We start from the raw sequence: 22508 nt of genomic DNA, 5'->3' as shown, positions 1-22508 counted from the left end.
TGTTTTCAATTGGGATTGACTCGCCATATTCCAATGAAATGCTGCTGTAATGGAACAGACAATTTATGGATTTACTGTTGTTTTTATCTACTTAGTAACCTAGCCTCTGGGGGTAGTAACTGGTTTATGATAGTAAAGGACTCCATCTTGTGGTGGATTGAAGCTGTTGCAGTAATTTTTCGTTGAGGCGGTTACAAGCCTTAAGAAAGGGACAGTAAAAAAGTCTCTAGTTTTGAGTGAGGGCATTAAAACCAGAACAGAAGTGGAGAAAACCACTCAAAAAGTGTGAATGACCTATGACCTCCCCAAATAGAAAAAGTAAGTCAGACTTTTCTATTAAGTCTATTAAGCTAGTAAGAAAAACATGTTTTTAAATTTTTTTAATTAAATGTAACCTTTATTTAACTTGGCAAGTCAGTTAAGAACAAATTCTTATTTACAATGACGGCCTACCAAAAGGCAAAAGGCCTCTTGCGGGGACTGGGGCCTGGTATTAAAAATTTGTATGTAAATATTTACATCTACATTTTAGCAGACGCTCTTATCCAGAGCGACTTACAGTGGTGAATGCATACATTTCATACATTTTTTAACATTTTTCTTTTGTACTGGCCCCCCGTGGGAATCAACCCCACAACCCTGGCGTTGCAAACACCATGCTCTACCAACTGAGCCACAGGGAAGACTATAAGCCACAGGGAAGTCTATATAGGACAAAACACACATAACAACAAGAGAGACACAACACTACATAAAGAGAGACGTAAGACAACAACATAGCAAGGCAGCAACACAACATGGTAGCAGCACAACATGGTAGCAACACAACATGGTAGCAGCGCAAAAACATGGTACAAACATTATTGGGAAAAGTCAACAGCACAAAGGGCAAGAAGGTAGAGACAACAATACATCACACAAAGCAGCCACAACTGTCATTAAGAGTGTCCATGATTGAGTCTTTGAATGAAGAGATGGAGATAAAACTGTCCAGTTTGAGTGTTTGTTACAGCTCGTTCCAGTCACTAGCTGCAGCGAACTGAAAAGAGGAGTGACCCAGGGGTGTGTTTGCTTTGGGGACCTTTAACAGAATGTGACTGGCAGAACAGGTGTTGTATGTGGAGGATGAGGGCTGCAGTAGATATCTCAGTGAGGCCTAAGAGGGTTTTATAAATAAGCATCAACCAGTGGGTCTTGTGACGGGTATACAGAGATGACAAGTATACAGAGGAGTATAGAGTGCAGTGATGTGTCCTATAAGGAGCATTGGTGGCAAATCTGCTCTCTCTAATTCTCTCTTTCTCTCTTTCTTTCTTTCTCTCGGAGGACCTGAGCCCTAGGACCATGCCTCAGGACTACCTGGCATGATGACTCCTTGCTGTCCCCAGTCCACCTGGCCATGCTGCTGCTCCAGTTTCAACTGTTCTGCCTGCGGCTACGGAACCCTGACCTGTTCTTGTTGCACCCTCGACAATTACTATGATTATTATTATTTGACCATGCTGGTCATTTACGAACATTTTAACATCTTGACCATGTTCTGTTATAATATCCACCCGGCACAGCCAGAAGAGGACTGGCCACCCCTCATAGCCTGGTTCCTCTCTAGGTTTCTTCCTAGGTTTTTGGCCTTTCTCAGGAGTTTTTCCTAGGGAGTTTTTCCCAGCCACCGTGCTTCTTTCACCTGCATTGCTTGCTGTTTGGGGTTTTAGGCTGGGTTTCTGTACAGCACTTTGAGATTTCAGCTGATGTACGAAGGGCTATATAAATAAATTTGATTTGATTTGAAATCTGATGGCCGAATGGTATTGAACATCTAGCCACTCGAGAGCACCCTTACCTGCCGATCTATAGATAATGTCTCCGAAATCCAGTCATTTAAAAAAAATGTTATTTCACCTTTATTTAACCAGGTAGGCTAGTTGAGAACAAGTTCTCATTTGCAACTGCGACCTGGCCAAGATAAAGCATAGCAATTCGACACATACAACAACAGAGTTACACATGGAATAAACAAAACATACAGTCAATAATACAGTAGAACAAAAGAAAACAAAAAGTATATATACAGTGAGTGCAAATGAGGTGAGATAAGGGAGTTAAGGCAATAAATAGGCCATGGTGGTGAAGTAATTACAATATAGCAATTAAACACTGGAATGGTAGATGTGCAGAAGACGAATGTGCAAGTAGAGATACTGGGAGCAGGATAAATAAATAAATACAGTATGGGGATGAGGTAGGTAGATAGATGGGCTATTTACAGATGGGCTATGTACAGCTGCAGCGATCGGTTAGCTGTTCAGACAGCTGATATTTAAAGTTAGTGAGGGAAATATAAGTCTCCAACTTCAGCGATTTTTGCAATTCGTTCCAGTCATTGGCAGCAGAGAACTGGAAGGAAAGGCGGCCAAACGAGGTGTTGGCTTTGGGGTGACCAGTGAGATTTACCTGCTGGAGCGCGTGCTACGGGTGGGTGTTGTTATCGTGACCAGTGAGCTGAGATAAGGCGGAGCTTTACCTAGCAAAGACTTATAGATGACCTTAAAGATGACTTAAAATGATGACTTAAAATGACATTACCCTCTCTTCATCTGGTGATGACAAACAACTGCCACTGGGAAACCACTAATAAAAATCATTAAAGGGGAAATCTGGAATTCACACAATAATGTCTATATGTCATTCATTTAAAAGTCTATGTAACGATCCCAGATTGCCCTTTTAAAAAGTCCAATGCAGATGGTTTTATCTCAAAATCAAATCATTTCTGAGTAACAATTAAGTACCTTACTGTGATTATTTTAAAAAAAATTTAAAAAATTATTTTTTAAATAGCTTCTTAGCAAAGAGCAATTTCTCAAGCAAGAAGTGGTTTCAGTGGGGAGGGGGAAACTGAAAACGAGTTGTTATTGGCAGAGAGGTTTGGAACTGTTTCTTATTGGTCTAGCTAGGGGGTCCCCTGAGCGAGACATTAGCTCCTGTAACAGGATTGCTTCAGTCCCTCTCCTCGCCGCTACCTGGGCTCAAACCAGGGACCCTCTGCACACATCAACAACTGACAACCTCGAAGCATCGTTATCCATCGCTCCATTTGTATTTGGGAAGTTTCTCCCATGCTTCTCTGCAGATCCCGTCAAGCTCAGATCCTCTCAAGCTCTGTCGCTGCACAGCTATTTTCAGGTCTCTCCAGAGATGTTTGATCGGGTTCAAGTCCAGGCTCTGGCTGGGCCACTCAAGGACATTCAGAGACTTGTCCCGAAGCCACTCCTGCGTTGTCTTGGCTGTGTGCTTAGGGTCGTTGTCCTGTTGGAAGGTGAACCTTCGCCCCAGTCTGAGGTCCTAAGCGCTCTGGAGCAGGTTTTCATCAAGGATCTCTCTGTACTTTGCTCCGTTCATCTTTCCCTCGATCCTGACTAATCTCCCAGTCCCTGCCGCTGAAAAACATCCCCACAGCATGATGCTGCCACCACCATGCTTCACTGTAGGGATGGTGCCAGGTTTCCTCCAGACGTGACGCTTGACATTCAGGCCAAAGAGTTCAATCTTGGTTTCATCAGACCAGAGAGTCTTGTTTCTCATGGTCTGAGAGTCCTTTAGGTGCCTTTTGGCAAACTCCAAGCGGTCTGTCATGTGCCTTTTACTGAGGAGTGGCTTCCGTCTGGCCACTCTACCATAAAGGCCTGATTGGTGGATTGCTGCAGAGATGATTGTGCTTCTGGAAGGTTCTCCCATCTCCACAGAGGAACTCTGGAGCTCTGTCAGGGTTCATCAGGTTCTTGGTCACCTCCCTGACCGAGGCCCTTCTCCCCTGATTGCTCAGTTTGGCCGGGGGGGCCAGCTCTAGGAAGAGTCTTGTTGCTTACAAACTTCAGTTCTTGGGGACCTTCAATGCTGCAGACATTGTTTGGTACCCTTCCCCAGATCTGTGCCTCGACACAATCCTGTCTCGGAGCTCCATGGACAATTCCTGTGACCTCATGGCTTGGTTTTTGCTCTGACATGCACTGTCAACTGTGGGACCTTATATAGACAGGTGTGTACCTTTCCAAATCATGTCCAATCAATTGAATTTACCACAGGTGGACTCCAATCAAGTTGTAGAAACATCTCAAGGATGATCAATGGAAACAGGATGCACCTGAGCTCAATTTAGAGTCTCATAGCAAAGGGTCTGAATACTTATGTAAATAAGTATATATATTTTTTTTTTACAAATTTGCAAACATTTCTACAAACCTGTTTTCGCTGTCATTATGGGATATTGTGTGTAGATTGATGAAGATGTTATTTTTTCCTTGTCCATTTTAGAATACGGCTGTAACGTAATAAAATGTAGAAAAAGTCAAAGGGTCTGAATACTTTCCGAAGGCGCTGTAATTACCGTAAATCACTGAGATGATAGAAACAGCAAAGGCAAGGTTGACAAATGACCAGAACGTCAAGTCACAATTTAGCTAAATGTTGCTATTTTTTACAGCAGCCCTTTAATATCGTAATTTTTTTGTTGTAATAATAGCATTAATAATAAGTGACAGACAACCGTGAAAAAATATATATAATTATTTAGCTTAAGCTACTAAATTAATAAAAACGTCCTTTTCTATGTAGGAAGCATCCAGGCCAGTGTTGTTTGACTGAATTTGAAATGGTATTTCACACCTTCCCTCACAGTGGACCACACAAGCGCTGCCTGAAACTGTTACAAGTAGTTGGTCGTGACATCATCATCATCACCCACACGTTTACAATCATCGTATATGTAATTCATATACCCGAAAATCGAACTATGCAAAACGTTTCAGCCCGTCTTTCCTTCAGCAACGGGTCGTTGCGGACTGCTCCATTGACGATTAATGACTTCCGCTGGAACGCAAAAGGGTTTGACGCGTCTGGTTGCATCACGTGTCCCAGCAGTCAAGCAATACATTCCATTTATAACATGTTTTTTTAGTTTGTTTTCTAATGGCATGTACCCTGACATTTAAAATATACTATTATTTTAATATGTTTATTTCTCACCCAAACAGGAGTTCCATCTAGTGACAAATAGTTGAACTGCACTAAATTCTTGTTGATGTTGCAAATTATTCTAATATATTACAGAATATATACTATAGAGATGATTTAGCATTGAATTGTAAATGATGTGCAGCAACCACAGTCTGATGTGGCAGATTTGATTTAATCATGTTATGGCTACATGATAAACAATAAAACATAGGCTTTGTCCCAAATACACCCCCTAATTCCTTATATAGTACACTACTTAACTTTTGAACAAAGTCTTATGTGCCCTGGTCAAAAGTACTGCAGGTCTATATGGAACAGGGCTCATCTGGGACACAGACAGAGACTAACTAGACTGACAGTGATTTTAAGTACAAATAAACCCAAAATGCAGTACCATGATAATACCAACAAGATGCTCTTTGAATCTCTGGTTTCATTTCTTTTTTTAAATCATGTTTGTGTTTTCAATCCAACAAATCTCAACACGTACCCAACTACTCTGTAATATACCATATTATTACAGTATAGGTCAAATGAAGCTTGATTTGTTGGCTGTTAACATGCAACATGCAACGAAGTAAATATTCAAAGTAAAGGATAAGGGCCGAACTAATTTCACAAACCCCGGACTCATTTCTTCTGGGTTCTGAATACTTTGTACAACCTTTCAGTTGTGATTCAAAATAGCCTTCCCAGGTAAGACAATTCACAGGAAGGCCAAGTCCATTCTAACCCATAACAGACAGGTTTCCCCATACACAGATGAAGACTATTCCTGGATTAAAAAGCACTTTCAGTAGAGATTCCAGAAGTAGGTTTAACCTGTGTCTGAGGGAATAACAGTTAGGACCAGAGAGAGACGATGAGCATCGTTAATAACAGACTATACAACCCTGCCTAACCCTTGGTGTGTCTGTCCTTAGTGGCACACTATATAGTGCACTAGTTTTGACCAGAAGTGGCACACTATATAGTGCACTAGTTTTGACCAGAAGTGATGCACTGTACAGGCTTCGTAATAACAACAGTTCCTCCAGGCAGGTTTTAAATACATCTTCTGACTCTTTCATACCGCGAGCTTTTCCCTGAAGAGCAGAAAGGTGAAAGGTCATATTATGAAAGGCGTCACATACACCAGCAGAGGTTGGGGCTAGAAGGTTCTATCTACATATACTATATAATACTCTAAATACTATGTTCTCTCTCACATATACACACACACACACACACACACACTATACAGTACTCTAAATACAATGTTCCCTACATATACTATATAGTACTCTAAATACAATGTTCTCTACATATACTATATAGTACTCTAAATACAATGTTCTCTATATATACTATACAGTACTCTAAATACAATGTTCTCTACATATACTATATAGTACTCTAAATACAATGTTCTCTATATATACTATACAGTACTCTAAATACAATGTTCTCTATATATACTATACAGTACTCTAAATACAATGTTCTCTATATATACTATACAGTACTCTAAATACAATGTTCTCTATATATACTATACAGTACTCTAAATACAATGTTCTCTATATATACTATACAGTACTGTAAATACAATGTTCTCTATATATACTATACAGTACTGTAAATACAATGTTCTCCACATATACTATACAGTACTCTAAATACAATGTTCTCTACATATAGTACTCTAAATACAATGTTCTCTACATATACTATACAGTACTCTAAATACTATATTTTCCACAGTACTCTAAATATAATGTTCTCTACATATACTATATAGTACTCTAAATAATATGTTCTCTACATATACTACATTGTATTTAGAGTACTATGTTCTCTACATATACTTCATAGTACTCTAAATACAATGTTCTCTACATAGACTACGTATATAGTACTCTATATACACTACGTATATAGTACTCTAAATACAATGTTCTCTACATATACTACGTATATAGTACTATAAATACACTACGTATATAGTACTCTAAATACCACAATTCATGTTAAGTTCCAAAGAATACAAGATTTTAAATAAAAAAATTAGCCGACACCGTTCAAACCAATGAGGGTTCAGAACTTTAAAGCCAATTATCTCAGAATGATCTTTTAGCAGATAGACCCTTCTAGTCCTCAAGTCTCGATATGCTGTATAAGGCTTCAATACATCTTATTAGTTACACAGTAGTACCTTTCACCGGCTTTAAACATCCCCAATACAATATCTATGAAAATAACTCTCCATACAAACAGGCATTATTGTCAATAGTCTGTACACACATCAGTAGATGTATTCACAAACACTCAGGTACGCAAACACAGTGTATCTGTATATATTTCAGCACAGTGGATCTGTTTTCCACTTTGCTACGTTACAGCCTTACTCTAAAATGTATTGAATTAATTTTATTTCCTCGTCAATCTACAAGGTTTTTAGACATTTTTGCAAATGTATTAACAATAAAAAACAGAAATACCTTATTTACATCAGTATTCCGACCCTTTGCTATGAGACTCTAAATTGAGCTCAGGTGCATCCTGTTTCCATTGATCATCCTTGAGATGTTTCTACAACTTGACTGGACTCCACTTGTGGTAAAATCAATTGATTGGACATGATTTGGAAAGGCACACACCTGTCTATATAAAGGTCCCACAGTTGACAGTGCATGTCAGAGCAAAAACCAAGCCATGAGGTCGAAGGAATTGTCCGTAGAGCTCAGAAACAGGATTGTGTCGAGGCACAGATCTGGGGAAGGGTACCAAAACATTTCTGTAGCATTGAAGGTCTCCAAGAACACAGTGGCCTCCATCACCCTTAAATTAAAAAAGTTTGGAACCACCAAGACTCTTAGAGCTGGCCGCCCAGCCAAACTGATCAATCTGGGGAGAAGGGCCTCGGTCAGGGAGGTGACCAAGAACCCGATGGTCACTCTGACAGAGCTCCAGAGTTCCTATGTGGAGATGGGAGAACCTTCCAGAAGGACAACATCTCTGCAGCAATCCACCAATCAGGCTTTTATGGTAGAGTGGCCAGATGGAAGCCACTCCTCAGTAAAAGGCACATGACAGCCTGCTTGGAGTTTGCCAAAAGGCACCTAAAGACTCTCAGACCATCAGAAACAGGATTCTCTGGTCTGATGAAACCAAGACTGAGCTTTTTGGCCTGAATGCCAAGCATGAATGCCAAGCGTCACGTCTGGAGGAAACCTGGCACCATCCCTACTGTGAAGCATGGTGGTGACAGCATCATCATGCTGTGGGGATGTTTTTCAGCGGCAGGGACTGGGAGACTAGTCAGGATTAAGTGAAAGATGAACAGAGCAAAGTACAGAGAGACCCTTGATGAAAACCTGCTCCAGAGCGCTCAGGACCTCAGACTGAGGCGAAGATTCACCTTCCAACAGGACAACAACCCTAAACACACAGCTAAGACAACACAGGAGTGGCTTCGGGACAAGTCTCTGAATGTCACTAAGTGGAACAGACAGAGCCCGGACTTGAACCCGATCGAACATCTCTGGAGAGACCTGAAAATATCTGTGCAGCGATGCTCCCCATCCAACCTGACAGAGCTTGAGAGGATCTGCAGAGAAGAATGGGAGAAACTCCCCAAATACAGGTGTGACAAGCTTGTAGCATCATAACCAAGAAGACTCAAGGCTGTAATCGCTGCCAAAGGTGCTTCAACAAAGTACTGAGTAAAGGGTCTGAATACTTATGTAAATGTTTTTGTTTATTTTTAATAGATTTGCAAAAAAAATCTAAAAAACAGTTTTTGCTTTGTCAATATGGGGTGTTGTGTGTAGATTGATTAAATCATTTTTTCCATCCATTTTAGAATAAGGCTGTAACGTAACAAAATCTGGAAAAAGTCAAGGGGTCTGAATACTTTCCGAATGCACTGTATCGGTATAACACAGTGTGTATCTGTATAACACAGTGTGTATCTGTATATATTGCCACAAGTCAGGTGTGATTATTGATCGGTATGTTGTCAATCGTCAATAAAAGTGAGCCGTCCAGGTCCTTCATTCTTCATCCACCGTCGGTACCTCTTCCACCTGGGATCCAGGGCCATCTTCGTCTTCATCTCTTCCTCCTGTTCTTCCTTGTACACCTGTACAACAACATAACGCAATATAAATATACAAACACATTAAAAAAAAATGGAGATACTCTTGAGCTTCCTTTTGTACCAGTACTGGGCTTAATCTCTGTCCAGGAAACCAGCCCTTGGGCTTTTACATCTCATTGTCCATAATATGAAAGTGGAAAACTTTGCACCAGATAGAATGTGTTCACATATAGAATGTGTTCACATATAGAATGTGTTCACATATAGAATGTGTTCACATATAGAATGTGTTCACATATAGAATGTGTTCACATATAGAATGTGTTCACATATAGAATGTGTTCACATATAGAATGTGTTCGAATGTGTTCTGTTGTAATAACATTGTAATATCTGGTGCAAAGCAAAGTGTTCCACTGTTTGTGTGTGTAGTCTACTACTACTACTATTACTGATGCTACTGCTACTACTGATGCTACTGCTACTACTGATGCTACAGCTGCTAATACTGGTAGTACTAATATTGGTAGTACTACTACTACTACTGGTACTACTACTGCTGCTTGTGCCAATTCTACTGCTGCTGCTTGTGCTACTACTACTGCTACTGATGCTACAGCTGCTAATACTGGTAGTACTACTACTGGTAGTACTACTACTACTACTACTACTACTACCGATAGTGCTACTACTACTACTACTGCTGCTACTACTGATGCTACTACTGCTGCTACTACTACTACTACTACTAGTGTTACTACTACTACTGCTGCTTCTTCTGTTGCTACTACTAGTGTTACTACTACTACTTCTGTTGCTACTACAACATTACTACAGACCTCATAGTTGTATTTGATCCAGAGTTGCCTCTCCAGTAAGGTGTCTCTCTGCTCCTCCTCCAGACTGTCAAACTGAGACTGAGACATGTTCATGTTCTTCCTGATGATGTACAGCTTCTCCTGGTCTCCGTACTCCTCTCTGCAGATGGTGAACCGGTAGGTCCACTTACAGTACCAGACCACATAGGCACACAGGCAGTAAGGGAACAGGACAATCTTACAGAGTAGGATGTCCAAGATTTTAGGCTTCTGGTAGCCTCCCTTAATGTCAATCTTGTTCTTGATGATGTCACGGATGATCTCTTCTTCCTGTTCCCGGATCTCCTCTTTGGATCGTCGGTTCTTGCCCTTCTCTTTTGTCTTGTTCAGGAGACCCAGCTGCTTGGCTATCTCTGTGGCCTGGATACGGTACTTGGGGACTGTTGATAGGTAGTTGATGGCTTCAGCGTAGCTGGCCCACCAACTGTAGTACTGAAGGAGGAAAATTAAGTCACAATCAGGCAGTGGTGTAAAGTAATGAAGTAAAAATACTTTAAAGAACTACTTACTGTAAGTAGTTTCTGGGGGTATCTGTACTTTACTATTTATATATATTTTTACAACCTTTACTTCACTACATTCCTAAAAAATAATTATGTACTTTTGGTCAATAATTATGACATCCCTGGTCATCCCTACTGCCTCTGATCTGGAGGACTCACTAAACACACATGATTAATTTGTAAATGATGTCTGAGTGTTGGAGTGTGCCCCTGGCTATCTGTAATGATGTCTGAGTGTGTGGAGTGTTCCCCTGGTTATCCGTAAATAAATAAAAACAAGAAAATGGTGCCGTTTGGTTTGCTTAAAATAAGGAATTGGAAATTATTTATACTTTTGATACTTAAGGATATTTTAGCAATTACATTTACCTTTGATACTTAAGTAGATTTAAAACAAAATACTTTTAGAATTTTAATCAAGTAGTATTTTATTGGGTGACTTGAGTCATTTTCTATTCAGGTATCTTTACTTTTACTCAAGTATGACAGTTGGGTACTTTTTTCCACCACTGCAGTCAGCATAGTTATTCTGTAGCCCAAACAGTTTCCACTGAAAAAGAATGTATGGCATTTAGAGAGTTCATAGAGTGCATCCCAGGAGCTGGGGAGGAAATGGGTTCTGATGGGTCTATCAGAACCTTTCTGATTATTCACACACTGCTATGTACCAAACGGTGCCATTTGTAACCTTGCATTACCAAAACGGTGCCATTTGTAACCTTGCATTACCAAAACGGTGCCATTTGTAACCTTGCATTACCAAACGGTGCCATTTGTAACCTTGCATTACCAAAACGGTGCCATTTGTAACCTTGCATTACCAAAACGGTGCCATTTGTAACCTTACATTACCAAACGGTGCCATTCTACTGCCGTTTCTCATGATTGGCATTAAGAAACACACAGTGCGCCCCAAATGCCACCCTATTCCCTTTATAGTGCACTATATGAGTATGTGTGTAAACGTGAACATAGATATGATCCTACCTGGAAAATGGATATAGCAACCACAGTGACCAGAATGACTATCCGTACGTCCACTTTAGGTGCCAGTCGTCTCCTGTAGTAGGTGTAGTAGTGGCTGTAGTACTCTTCAGGGTTGTCCAGCATGTAGTCATAATCTCTACGGGAGTCCTCATCCTGATACACAGGAGGAAATTACCCTTATAAAACTATTATGACTACTAGCTATAGGCCTAGTACTAAGACAAGAAGATATCTCCTTATCAGAATGATTGAGAGCTGTATGTACAGTACCAGTCAAAAGTTTGGACACCTACTCATTCAAGGGTTTTTCTTTCTTGAATGAGTTTCCTACATTGTAGAATAATAGTGAAGACATCAAAACTATGAAATAACACCTATGGAATCATGTAGTAACCATTAAAAAAAAAAAGTGTTAAACAAATCAAAATATATGTTCTATTCTAGATTCTTCAAAGTAGTCACCCTTTGACTTGAGGACAGCTTTGCACACTCTTGGCATTCTCTCAACCAGCTTCATGAGGAATGCTTTTCCAACAGTCTTGAAGGAGTTCCTACATATGCTGAGCATTTGTTTGCTGCTTTTCCTTCACTCTGTGGTCCAACTCATCCCAAACCATCTCAATTGGGTTGAGGTCGGGTGATTGTGGAGGTCAGGTCATCTGATGCAGCACTCCATGACCTTCTTTCTTGGCCAAATAGCCCTTACACAGCCTGGAGGTGTGTTTTTGGCCATTGTCCTGTTGAAAAACAAATGATAGTCCCACTAAGCGCAAACCAGATGGGATGGTGTATCGCTGCAGAATGCTGTGGTAGACATTCTGGTTAAGTGTGCCATAAATTCTAAATAAACACTGGCAGTGTCACCAGCAAAGCAACCCCACACCATCACACCTCCTCCTCCATGCTTCACGGTGGGAACCACACATGCGGAGATCATCTGTTCACCTACTCTGCGTCTCACAAAGACACGGCGGTTGGAACCAGAAATCTCAGTCTTTTACCAAATAGGGCTATCTTCTGTATACCACCCCTACCTTGACACAACACAACTGATTGGCTCAAACGCATTAAGGAAAGAAATTCCACAAATTAACTTTTAACAAGGCACAGCTGTTAATTGAAATGCATTCCAGGTGACTACCTCATGAAGCTGGTTGAGAGAATCCCAAGAGTGTGAAAAGCTGTCATCAAGGCAAAGGGTGGCTACTTTGAAGAATCTCAAATATAAAATATATTTTGATTTGTTTAACAATTTGTTTACTTCATGATTCCATATGTGTTATTTCAATGTTTTGATGTCTTCACTATTATTCTACAATTAAGAAAATAGTAAAAATAAACAAAACCATTGAATGTTGTAGAAGTTGACAGGTACTGTATGTATCAAGCCTATCAGAGTTGGAGTGCAGTTTTGCCTTTAAGATAACATGCACATTTCTCTCTGAGAACTCAAGTAAAACATAGTGTTGAATGCCACTGTGAAATAGGGGATTCGCATTGCCCTCTCATAACGCCTCTGTGTGATCGACAGCGTCATATTACATTCATTTCCAATGAAAACGCTGCGTTTTGCGTTGCAGCATTGCGTTGCAGAGGCGGTTGCAGTGCGTTACTCTACGTTGGATTTATCCAACGTATGCGTCAAACTGTATGCGTAGACGGCTTGACAGAAATGTTAGCAGAAGGTAAATGAACATTTGACACACACATATCCACAATAACACCGTAGTGGTTATGGAGGACAAGGACACACAATAAAACTGTTACTGGTTTTTTAAAGGCCGAGGTTGAGGATCACACTTTTCTGGACTCAAAATAGACTCATAGGAAGTTTAAAAATACCTAGCACTTCTTTCTGAAAGGACCCTCTCCCCTCCACACTTCAGTGGATCCTCTGTTATTAGATAGTGATGGTCTGATTCATGGATTACCATGTCAACCTCCAGTCAACCTCCAGTCAACCTCCAGTCAACCTCCAGTCACATACTTGTGATCTGATTCTCCCAACATGTTGTCTGTCTGACATCTGACCGGGCTGCATCACAACGTTAACCGGACTTTAACCCTGTTCAGGTCTCTTCAGAAAACACCGTCACGGACACTATTTTTATACTATGAGACCAAACGATCAAACTGACTGAAGGCCTTTTTTAAAACGGGACTTTACAAAAGTGCCACATTGACATACAACACAAGTTGACGTCAGCAAGCGCCGACGGACCGTAAAGCTATTGAATAATATATCATAGAAATTATATACCGGGGGAAGGAATTGAAGCCGCGTTTTACTTTAGAAAGGTTATTGGAAACGAATCAACAACAACAAAAATAATAATGTGTTGTTTCTCCACTTTACCTTCAGAGTTTCATATGCAGTCGCAACGAGCAGAAATTTCTGATGTGCACTTTCTCTTGTCTCGCCTGCAAGACTTGAGAATCTGTCCGGGTGATACTTTCTGGCGAGCTGTCTGTAAGACCGGGCGATGTCCGCCTTCACCGCGTCCCTCGGTACACCGAGAACATCGTAACAGATCTCGGTGCCGCAGTACAGTCCGTCGATCAGCGCCGTGGCAGACGGTAGGAACAGCACCACCGTGAATATAACGGCTGTCCACTGAGCAGACCGTCGACTATACTCAGTGACTGCAGCCATTTCAACACTTGATGAGTCGCTGGATTTCATCCGCGTCTCGTCAGCAACATTCAAATGAAAAATAAACTACTTCCGGGTTACGGATTTCGGAAATTGTTCCGCTAAAGAAAAAAAGTTGCACACGTAATGGTAGAAAAGTGCCAATAACCTGTATTTATTAATGATATATGACAAATAATTGTCTAAACATGAATAATGATTCATATGTGTTAATATTTAAGTTGCATTTGCATTATATTTGGGTTTTAAAACAAACAAACATGTTCCAATGCAAATCACTGTATATGGACTAGAGCAATAACTATTGTAGTTGCTGTTAAAAGTATTATAGGGAAAACTCAGTAGGGTCTGTAGACTGTATATATGGTCATGGGGCTCTGAATAATACGGAGGGTTGCTGACCTTTTAGGGTGGTCAAACTGCTTAAAATGGGGGTGCCTGGATCATATACTGTACAGGAAAAACGATTATTTGTGCCGATGGAAAGTACCTAGTAGGGTCTGTAGAATGTATATATATATGGTGTTATTTCCTGGGGGACTGAAGTCTTTATGCCCAGCAACACTTTCTACTCTACCCACTCCATTGGTCCCAATGCAATACAATATAGGCCAATACAGTACATTACATATTGGCTTATAGAAAGAAAACTATTCTTTGTGCCAAAGTAAAAGTGGGATGGAGGGGTACTCAGTAGGGTCTGTAGAATCTCTATATATATATATATATATGGTGTTATTCCATGGAGTACTTTGGTCTAAATATCCAGCAACACTTTTTACTCCACCCACTCCATTGGTCCCAATGCAATGCAATACACTGTAGGCCTAAACATTTCATATAGGCTTATATAGAAAGAAAGAATTCTATGTGTAGAGGTTTAAAATGTGGTTGGGAGTACTCAGTATAGTCTGTAGAAACCACCTTCAAATGACCCGGTACTATCCATGGTCCTGAAGTCTATATACATTAAACTATCCATGGTCCTGAAGTCTATACCTCTATATACATTAAACTATCCATGGTCCTGAAGTCTATACCTCTATATACATTAAACTATCCATGGTCCTGAAGTCTATATACATTAAACTATCCATGGTCCTGAAGTCTATACCTCTATATACATTAAACTATCCATGGTCCTGAAGTCTATACCTCTATATACATTAAACTATCCATGGTCCTGAAGTCTATATACATTAAACTATCCATGGTCCTGAAGTCTATACCTCTATATACATTAAACTATCCATGGTCCTGAAGTCTATACCTCTATATACATTAAACTATCCATGGTCCTGAAGTCTATACCTCTATATACATTAAACTATCAGAATTAAAAAAACAAACACATAAGGCAATTTTTTTAGTCAAAACGAAAATCTCAATTATTTACAATTTAATCGTAATGAATATCAACCAGGCTATAGGTACACAGTCACCATTACAGTCACCACTACAGTCACCACGACAGTCCCCACTACAGTCACCACTACAGTCACCACGACAGTCACCACGACAGTCACTAGTCACCACTACAGTCACCACGACAGTCACCACTACAGTCACCACGACAGTCACCACTACAGTCACCACGACAGTCACCACGACAGTCACCACTACAGTCACCACGACAGTCACTAGTCACCACTACAGTCCCCACTACAGTCCCCACTACAGTCACCACTACAGTCACCACGACAGTCACCACGACAGTCACCACTACAGTCACCACGACAGTCACCACTACAGTCACCACGACAGTCACTAGTCACCACTACAGTCCCCACTACAGTCACCACTACAGTCACTAGTCACCACTACAGTCACCACTACAGTCACCACTGCAGTCACCACGACAGTCACCACTACAGTCACTAGTCACCACTACAGTCACCACTACAGTCACCACTGCAGTCACCACGACAGTCACCATGACAGTCACTACAGTCACCATTACAGTCACCACGACAGTCACCACGACAGTCACCACTACAGTCCCCACTACAGTCACTAGTCACCACTACAGTCACCACTACAGTCACCACTGCAGTCACCACGACAGTCACCACTACAGTCACTAGTCACCACTACAGTCACCACTACAGTCACCACTGCAGTCACCACGACAGTCACCACGACAGTCACTACAGTCACCATTACAGTCACCACGACAGTCACCACTACAGTCACCACGACAGTCACCACTACAGTCACCATTACAGTCACCACTACAGTCACTATAGTCACCACGGCAGTCACCACTGTCACCACGACAGTCACCACGACAGTCACCACTACAGTCACCACTACAGTCACCACTACAGTCACTACTACAGTCACTAGTCACCACTACAGTCACCACTATAGTCACCACTGCAGTCACCACTACAGTCACTAGTCACCACTACAGTCACCACTACAGTCACCACTGCAGTCACCACGACAGTCACCACTACAGTCACTAGTCACCACTACAGTCACCACTACAGTCACCACTGCAGTCACCACGACAGTCACCACGACAGTCACTACAGTCACCATTACAGTCACCACGACAGTCACCACGACAGTCACCACGACAGTCACCACTACAGTCACCATTACAGTCACCACTACAGTCACTATAGTCACCACGGCAGTCACCACTGTCACCACGACAGTCACCACGACAGTCACCACTACAGTCACCACTACAGTCACCACTACAGTCACTACTACAGTCACTAGTCACCACTACAGTCACCACTATAGTCACCACTGCAGTCACCACTACAGTCACTAGTCACCACTACAGTCCCCACTACAGTCACCACTACAGTCACCATTACAGTCACCACTACAGTCCCCACTACAGTCACCACTACAGTCACCATTACAGTCACCACTGCAGTCACTAGTCACCACTACAGTCACCACTATAGTCGCCACTGCAGTCACCACTACAGTCCCCACTACAGTCACTAGTCACCACTACAGTCACCACTACAGTCACCACTACAGTCACTAGTCACCACTACAGTCGCCACTACAGTCCCCACTACAGTCACTAGTCACCACTACAGTCACCACTACAGTCACCACTGCAGTCACCACTACAGTCCCCACTACAGTCACTAGTCACCACTACAGTCACCACTGCAGTCACCACTACAGTCCCCACTACAGTCACTAGTCACCACTACAGTCATCACTATAGTCCCCACTACAGTCACTACAGTCACCACTACAGTCACTACAGTCACCACTACAGTCACTACAGTCACTAGTCACCACTACAGTCACCACTACAGTCACCACTATAGTCACCACGACAGTCACCACTACAGTCACTAGTCACCACTACAGTCACTAGTCACCACTACAGTCACTAGTCACCACGACAGTCACCACTATAGTCACCACGACAGTCACCACTACAGTCACTAGTCACCACGACAGTCACCACTACAGTCCCCACTACAGTCACTAGTCACCACTACAGTCACCACTACGGTCACCACTACGGTCACCACTACGGTCACCAATTTATAAAATAAAAATTAATGGTTTAACACACTTTATGATACATTAATTAATTGCAATCCCTCATCAAATAAATCCATTCAATTTGTGATGGGCACCGACATGGAAAATCAACACACATATCAATTGCATTTTACGATTCCATATTGATGACATATAGTTTTGTAGGAAATACATTGCAACTGTGTAAATGTTGACTTTTCTGGACCAGACGACTGCTTATAAAACAATGAGAAGCCCATCCACAACTGATGGACCATCAGTAGGCAATTAAGTATGCTGAGCAGCCTGTTAGAAGGTCTGTGAGAGGGCTTTGTGCCTGCAGAAAAGAGTCATGTATGCTTTATTACAGAATAGTGTACGTCAACAGGAAGAATAAACCAATATCACAATACGCCTTGATCATATCGATATCAAACAATATCAATATCATGTAACATTATCAATATTAGTGCCCACTACGATATGAAATAAATAACTGTTGCAGGAGATTTCTGCTTGAGTGTAAATGATTAAATAATTCTACCCTGAATTTAGGGAAATGGTCTATATAGCCTGTAGAATGAGTAACTAAAGGGTTAAGTATAAGTCTCAGGAGATTGACTAGGATAGGAGAGGAATTGGGGGCTGTGTGTTTGAGTAAACATCAAGAACTGTTAAACTGTGGTTGACCTGACCTAGCTCGAACCCTCCAGGTTTCCCTAATCTCAGAGTACTAAAAATGTCGGCAGGATCAGGAGTTACGGTGTTGAGAGTTCTGAGGAAGAGGACAATTAACTCTTGGTGTTAGTGTGTAATGTGTGTGCGTAAATGAGGAACTTGGTATTTAATGATGTTCTGTAAAATGGACTGGAGAGCGCTCTGGTGAATAAATATTGGTGACTATTGTAAGCTGGGAAGTCTGTCTGTTTTATTGAGACCAGAACTTTACGAACTCTGAGTTACAGACAAATTATTTGAATTGAAGTTAACATTGAGAATAGAATTCTCATAACAATAACACATTTATATTTAAATATATACTGAACAAAAATATAAACGCAACATGTAAAGTGTTGGTCCCATGTTTCATGAGATTAAATAAAATCTCAGAAATTTTCCAAGCTTCCTTCTCTCAAATGTGTTTCCATCCTGTTAGTGAGCATTTCTCCTTCGCCAAGATAATCCATCCACCTGACAGGTGTTGCATATCAAGAAGCTGATTAAACAGCATGATCATTACACAGGTGCACCTTGTGCTGGAGACAATAAAAGGCCACTCTAAAATGGACACTTTTGTCACACAACACAATGCCACAGATGTCTCAAGTTTTGAGGGAGCGTGCAATTGGCATGCTGACTGCAGGAATGTCCACCACCAGAGTTGTTGGCAGAGAATTGAATGTTCATTTCTCTACCATAAGCCGCTTCCAATGTCGTTTTAGAGAAGTACGTCTAACCGGCCTCAACCACAAACCACGTGTAAACACGCTAGCCCAGGACCTCCACATCCGGCACCTTAACCTGCAGGATCGTCTGACACCAGCCTCCCAGACAGCTGATGAAACGGAGTATTTCTGTCTGTAATAAAGCCCTTTTGTGGGGAAAAACTAAATCTGATTTGCTGGCCTGGGAGGGCATAGGCCCACCCACTGGGGAACCAGGCCCACCCATGGCTGCGCCCCTGCCCAGTCATGTGAAATCCATAGATTAGGGCCTAATGAATTTATTTCAATTGACTGTTTTCCTTGTATGAACTGTAACTCAGTAAAATCGTTGAAGTTGTTGCATGTTGCGTTCATATTTTTTGTTCAGTATAATTTAATTATCAAGCATATTTCTTCATTTCATCAGTCTGCTGCATCATTCAAGCTTAACATTTTAACTTCTTTCCACTAAGTAATTTCCTCTCTGATAACTCATGTAAAACAGTCTTGGATGCCACTGTGAAAAAGTGTATTCATATTGCCCTCTCAGAAGACTACTTTAGAGAACAAGCACACAATCACTAACTGCTACTGGTTTTTATAAGGCCGAGGCTGCGGATTCCGAATTTTCAGTGGTACAAAATAGGCCATAAGAACTATTTAAAATACCTACCACTTCTTTCTGAAAGGACCCTCTCCCATTCCTCACGAGTCTGAACACTTTCCGAATGCACTGTATGTCCAATATGAAAGAAATATTGGATTTAAGATGATTTGCCACCTTTTGAGGGCCGCACAATGAGAAGCGACGGTCCTCCGGGTGTAAAAGTGACACAAAGTACAACAGAATGCAGAGGCAGTGATGTACAGTCCAATCATTGAAAAGAGCACACACACACACACACACACACACACACACACACACACACACACACACACACACACACACACACACACACACACACACACACACACACACACACACACACACACACACACAATATACTGTTGACCATTTAGGCTTGAAAAAGTGTATAAAGGAATTACATATCTAAAATAGTTGTAAATATTCTTTGTATGATAACTAGTATAAAATATATAGATCATTTAGCAAAATGTTTTCCCGTAAGGATTCATTTACAAACAAGAGTTGGGTAGGCTATTTTCTAAATACAATCTGTTAGTTACTAATTAATTACCTGTCCAAAAATGTAATCTGTAATGTAACATTAGGATTACTCAAACTCTGTAAAATAATCTGATTATTTTGTTACTTTTAGATGACTTTCTATTAAAAGAAGACAAAAAGGAATCCTACCAATTGAAAGACATCTTTTACAGGATCAATCAATGTTAAGAGTTTACATACACGACATTGACAAAAGTATGTGGACACCTGCTCGTCGAACGTCTCATTCCAAAATCATGGCCACTAGCCACTCCTTTGGGATGCAAGAAGGGAGCCAAGCTAGTCCTCCCTTTACTGCTATAACAGCCTCCACTCTTCTGGGAAGGTTTTCCACTAGATGTTAGAACATTGCTGCGGGGACTTGCTTCCATTCAGCCACAAGAGTATTAGTGAGGTCGGGCACTGATGTTGGGCGATTAGGCCTGGCTCACAGTCGGCGTTCCAATTCATCCCAAAGGTGTTCGATGGAGTTGAGGTCAGGGCTCTGTGCAGACCGGTCAAGTTCTTTCACACCGATCTCAACAAACCATTTCTGTATGGACCTCACTTTGCATGGGGGCATTGTCATGCTGAAACAGGAAAGGGTCTTCCCCAAACTGTTGCCACAAAGTTGGAAGCACAGAATCATCTAGAATGTCATTGTATGCTGTAGCGTTAAGATTTCCCTTCACTGGAACTAAGGGGTCCGAACCATGAAAAACAGCCCCAGACCATTATTCGTCCTCCACCAAACTTTACAGTTGGCACTATGCATTCGGGCAGGTAGTGTTTTCTTAGCATCCGCCAAACCCAGATTCGTCCGTCGGGCTGCCAGATGGTGAAGCGTGAATCATCACTCCAGAGAACGCGTTTCCGCTGCTCCAGAGTCCAGTGGCGGCGAGCTTTACACCACTTCAGCCGACGCTTGGCATTGCCCATGGTGATCTTAGGCTTGTGTGCGGCTGCTCGGCCACGGAAACCCATTTCATGAATCTTCCGACGAACAGTTCTTGTGCGTACGTTACTTCCAGAGGCAGTTTGGAATTCGGTAGTGAGTGATGCAACTGAGGACAGACGGTTTTTTATGTGCTACGCGCTTCCGCACTCAGTGGTCCTGTTCTCTGAGCTTGTGTGGCCTACCACTTCGCAGCTGAGCCATTGTTGCCCCTTGACGTTTCCACTTCACAACAGCACCTACCCTTGATCGGGCCAGGTCTATGGGCCAGGTCTACGGGCCAGATCTACGGGCCAGGTCTATAGCAGGGCAGAAATTTGACGAACTGACTTGTTGGAAAGGTGGCATCCTATGACGATGCCACGTTGTAAGTCACTAAGCTCTTCAGTAAGGTCGTTCTACTGTCAATGTTTGTCTATGGAGATTGCATGGCGGTGTGCTCAATTTTATACACCTGTCAGCAACGGGTGTGGCTGAAATAGCCAGAATCCACTAATTTGAAGGGGTGTCCACACAAATACACCTGTGTATTTGTGAACAGCCATCCACAACCACAATCCATAAAAGCGAGAATAATTGAGAGAGCAGCGTGAGATCCACATCACTGCCATGTAGATATCAATAATAGATCTTGAAGTCATATGTGCGTGTCGGCCGTGTCCTCCTTACCGCCAAGCATTTATTCAAGTTTGCTGTATAATCTTTAGTTTGCACTATAGCTCAAAAGAATTTGACCTCATCGTCATCTCTGATTTAATGGTCGGGAATCCCTCGGGCGAGAAAACGAACGCAAAACTTTGAAAGTCGAGAAAACAAAAGTAATCGAAAGTAGTTCAAAAGTATCTGTTATCTGATTACAATAGTTGGATGGTACCGTTAATCCGCAACCCTGTTTACAGGACGGGACTCTTATTTTGAAAATCCGTGACCAGGAAGTGTTTAGTTATTCTTGCCCCTTCACAACGGTCACAAGTTTGTGTCAACTTTCTCAAAAAACAAATATGACCAAAGACTGTTTTAGGATTTATTGAACCAAGAACCTTTTTCCAATGTACATTTGTCTATTCCCCCATTTTAATTTAGCCTTTATTTATTTAGGCAAGTGAGTGAAAAACAAATTCTTATTTTACAATGAAGGCCTACCAGGCCAAACCCTCCCTTTACCCGGATGACCCTGGGCCAATTGTGCGCCGCCCTATGGGACTCCCGATCACAGCCATTTGTGATATAGCCCGGGATCGAATCAGGGTCTGTAGTGACGCCTCTAGCGCTGAGATGCAGAGCCTTAGACCGCTGCGCCACTCGGGAGCCCAACCATAAGGCCTAAAATGTTACCAGA

General features: G+C 41.7%; 1 protein-coding gene across 1 annotated transcript; it reads right to left on the bottom strand.

The window, feature by feature from the left end:
• Positions 1-8809: 8809 nt before the first annotated feature.
• LOC115160182 (dnaJ homolog subfamily C member 25) lies at positions 8810-14171 on the bottom strand. Its single transcript, XM_029710564.1, has 4 exons — positions 13819-14171; positions 11463-11615; positions 9934-10404; positions 8810-9136 (listed from the first exon to the last, which is right to left on the bottom strand). Exons 1-4 carry the CDS (start codon positions 14143-14145, stop codon positions 9014-9016), a joined length of 1074 nt encoding a protein of 357 aa, XP_029566424.1. The 5' UTR covers positions 14146-14171; the 3' UTR covers positions 8810-9013.
• Between the last annotated feature and the right edge of the window lie 8337 nt (positions 14172-22508).

The sequence above is a fragment of the Salmo trutta genome, chromosome 23 (assembly GCF_901001165.1).
Source record: "Salmo trutta chromosome 23, fSalTru1.1, whole genome shotgun sequence".
In the NCBI taxonomy this organism is placed as follows: domain Eukaryota; kingdom Metazoa; phylum Chordata; class Actinopteri; order Salmoniformes; family Salmonidae; genus Salmo; species Salmo trutta.
The sequence above is the reverse complement of the archived record's forward strand: the minus strand, read 5'-3'. Positions and strand labels throughout refer to the sequence as shown.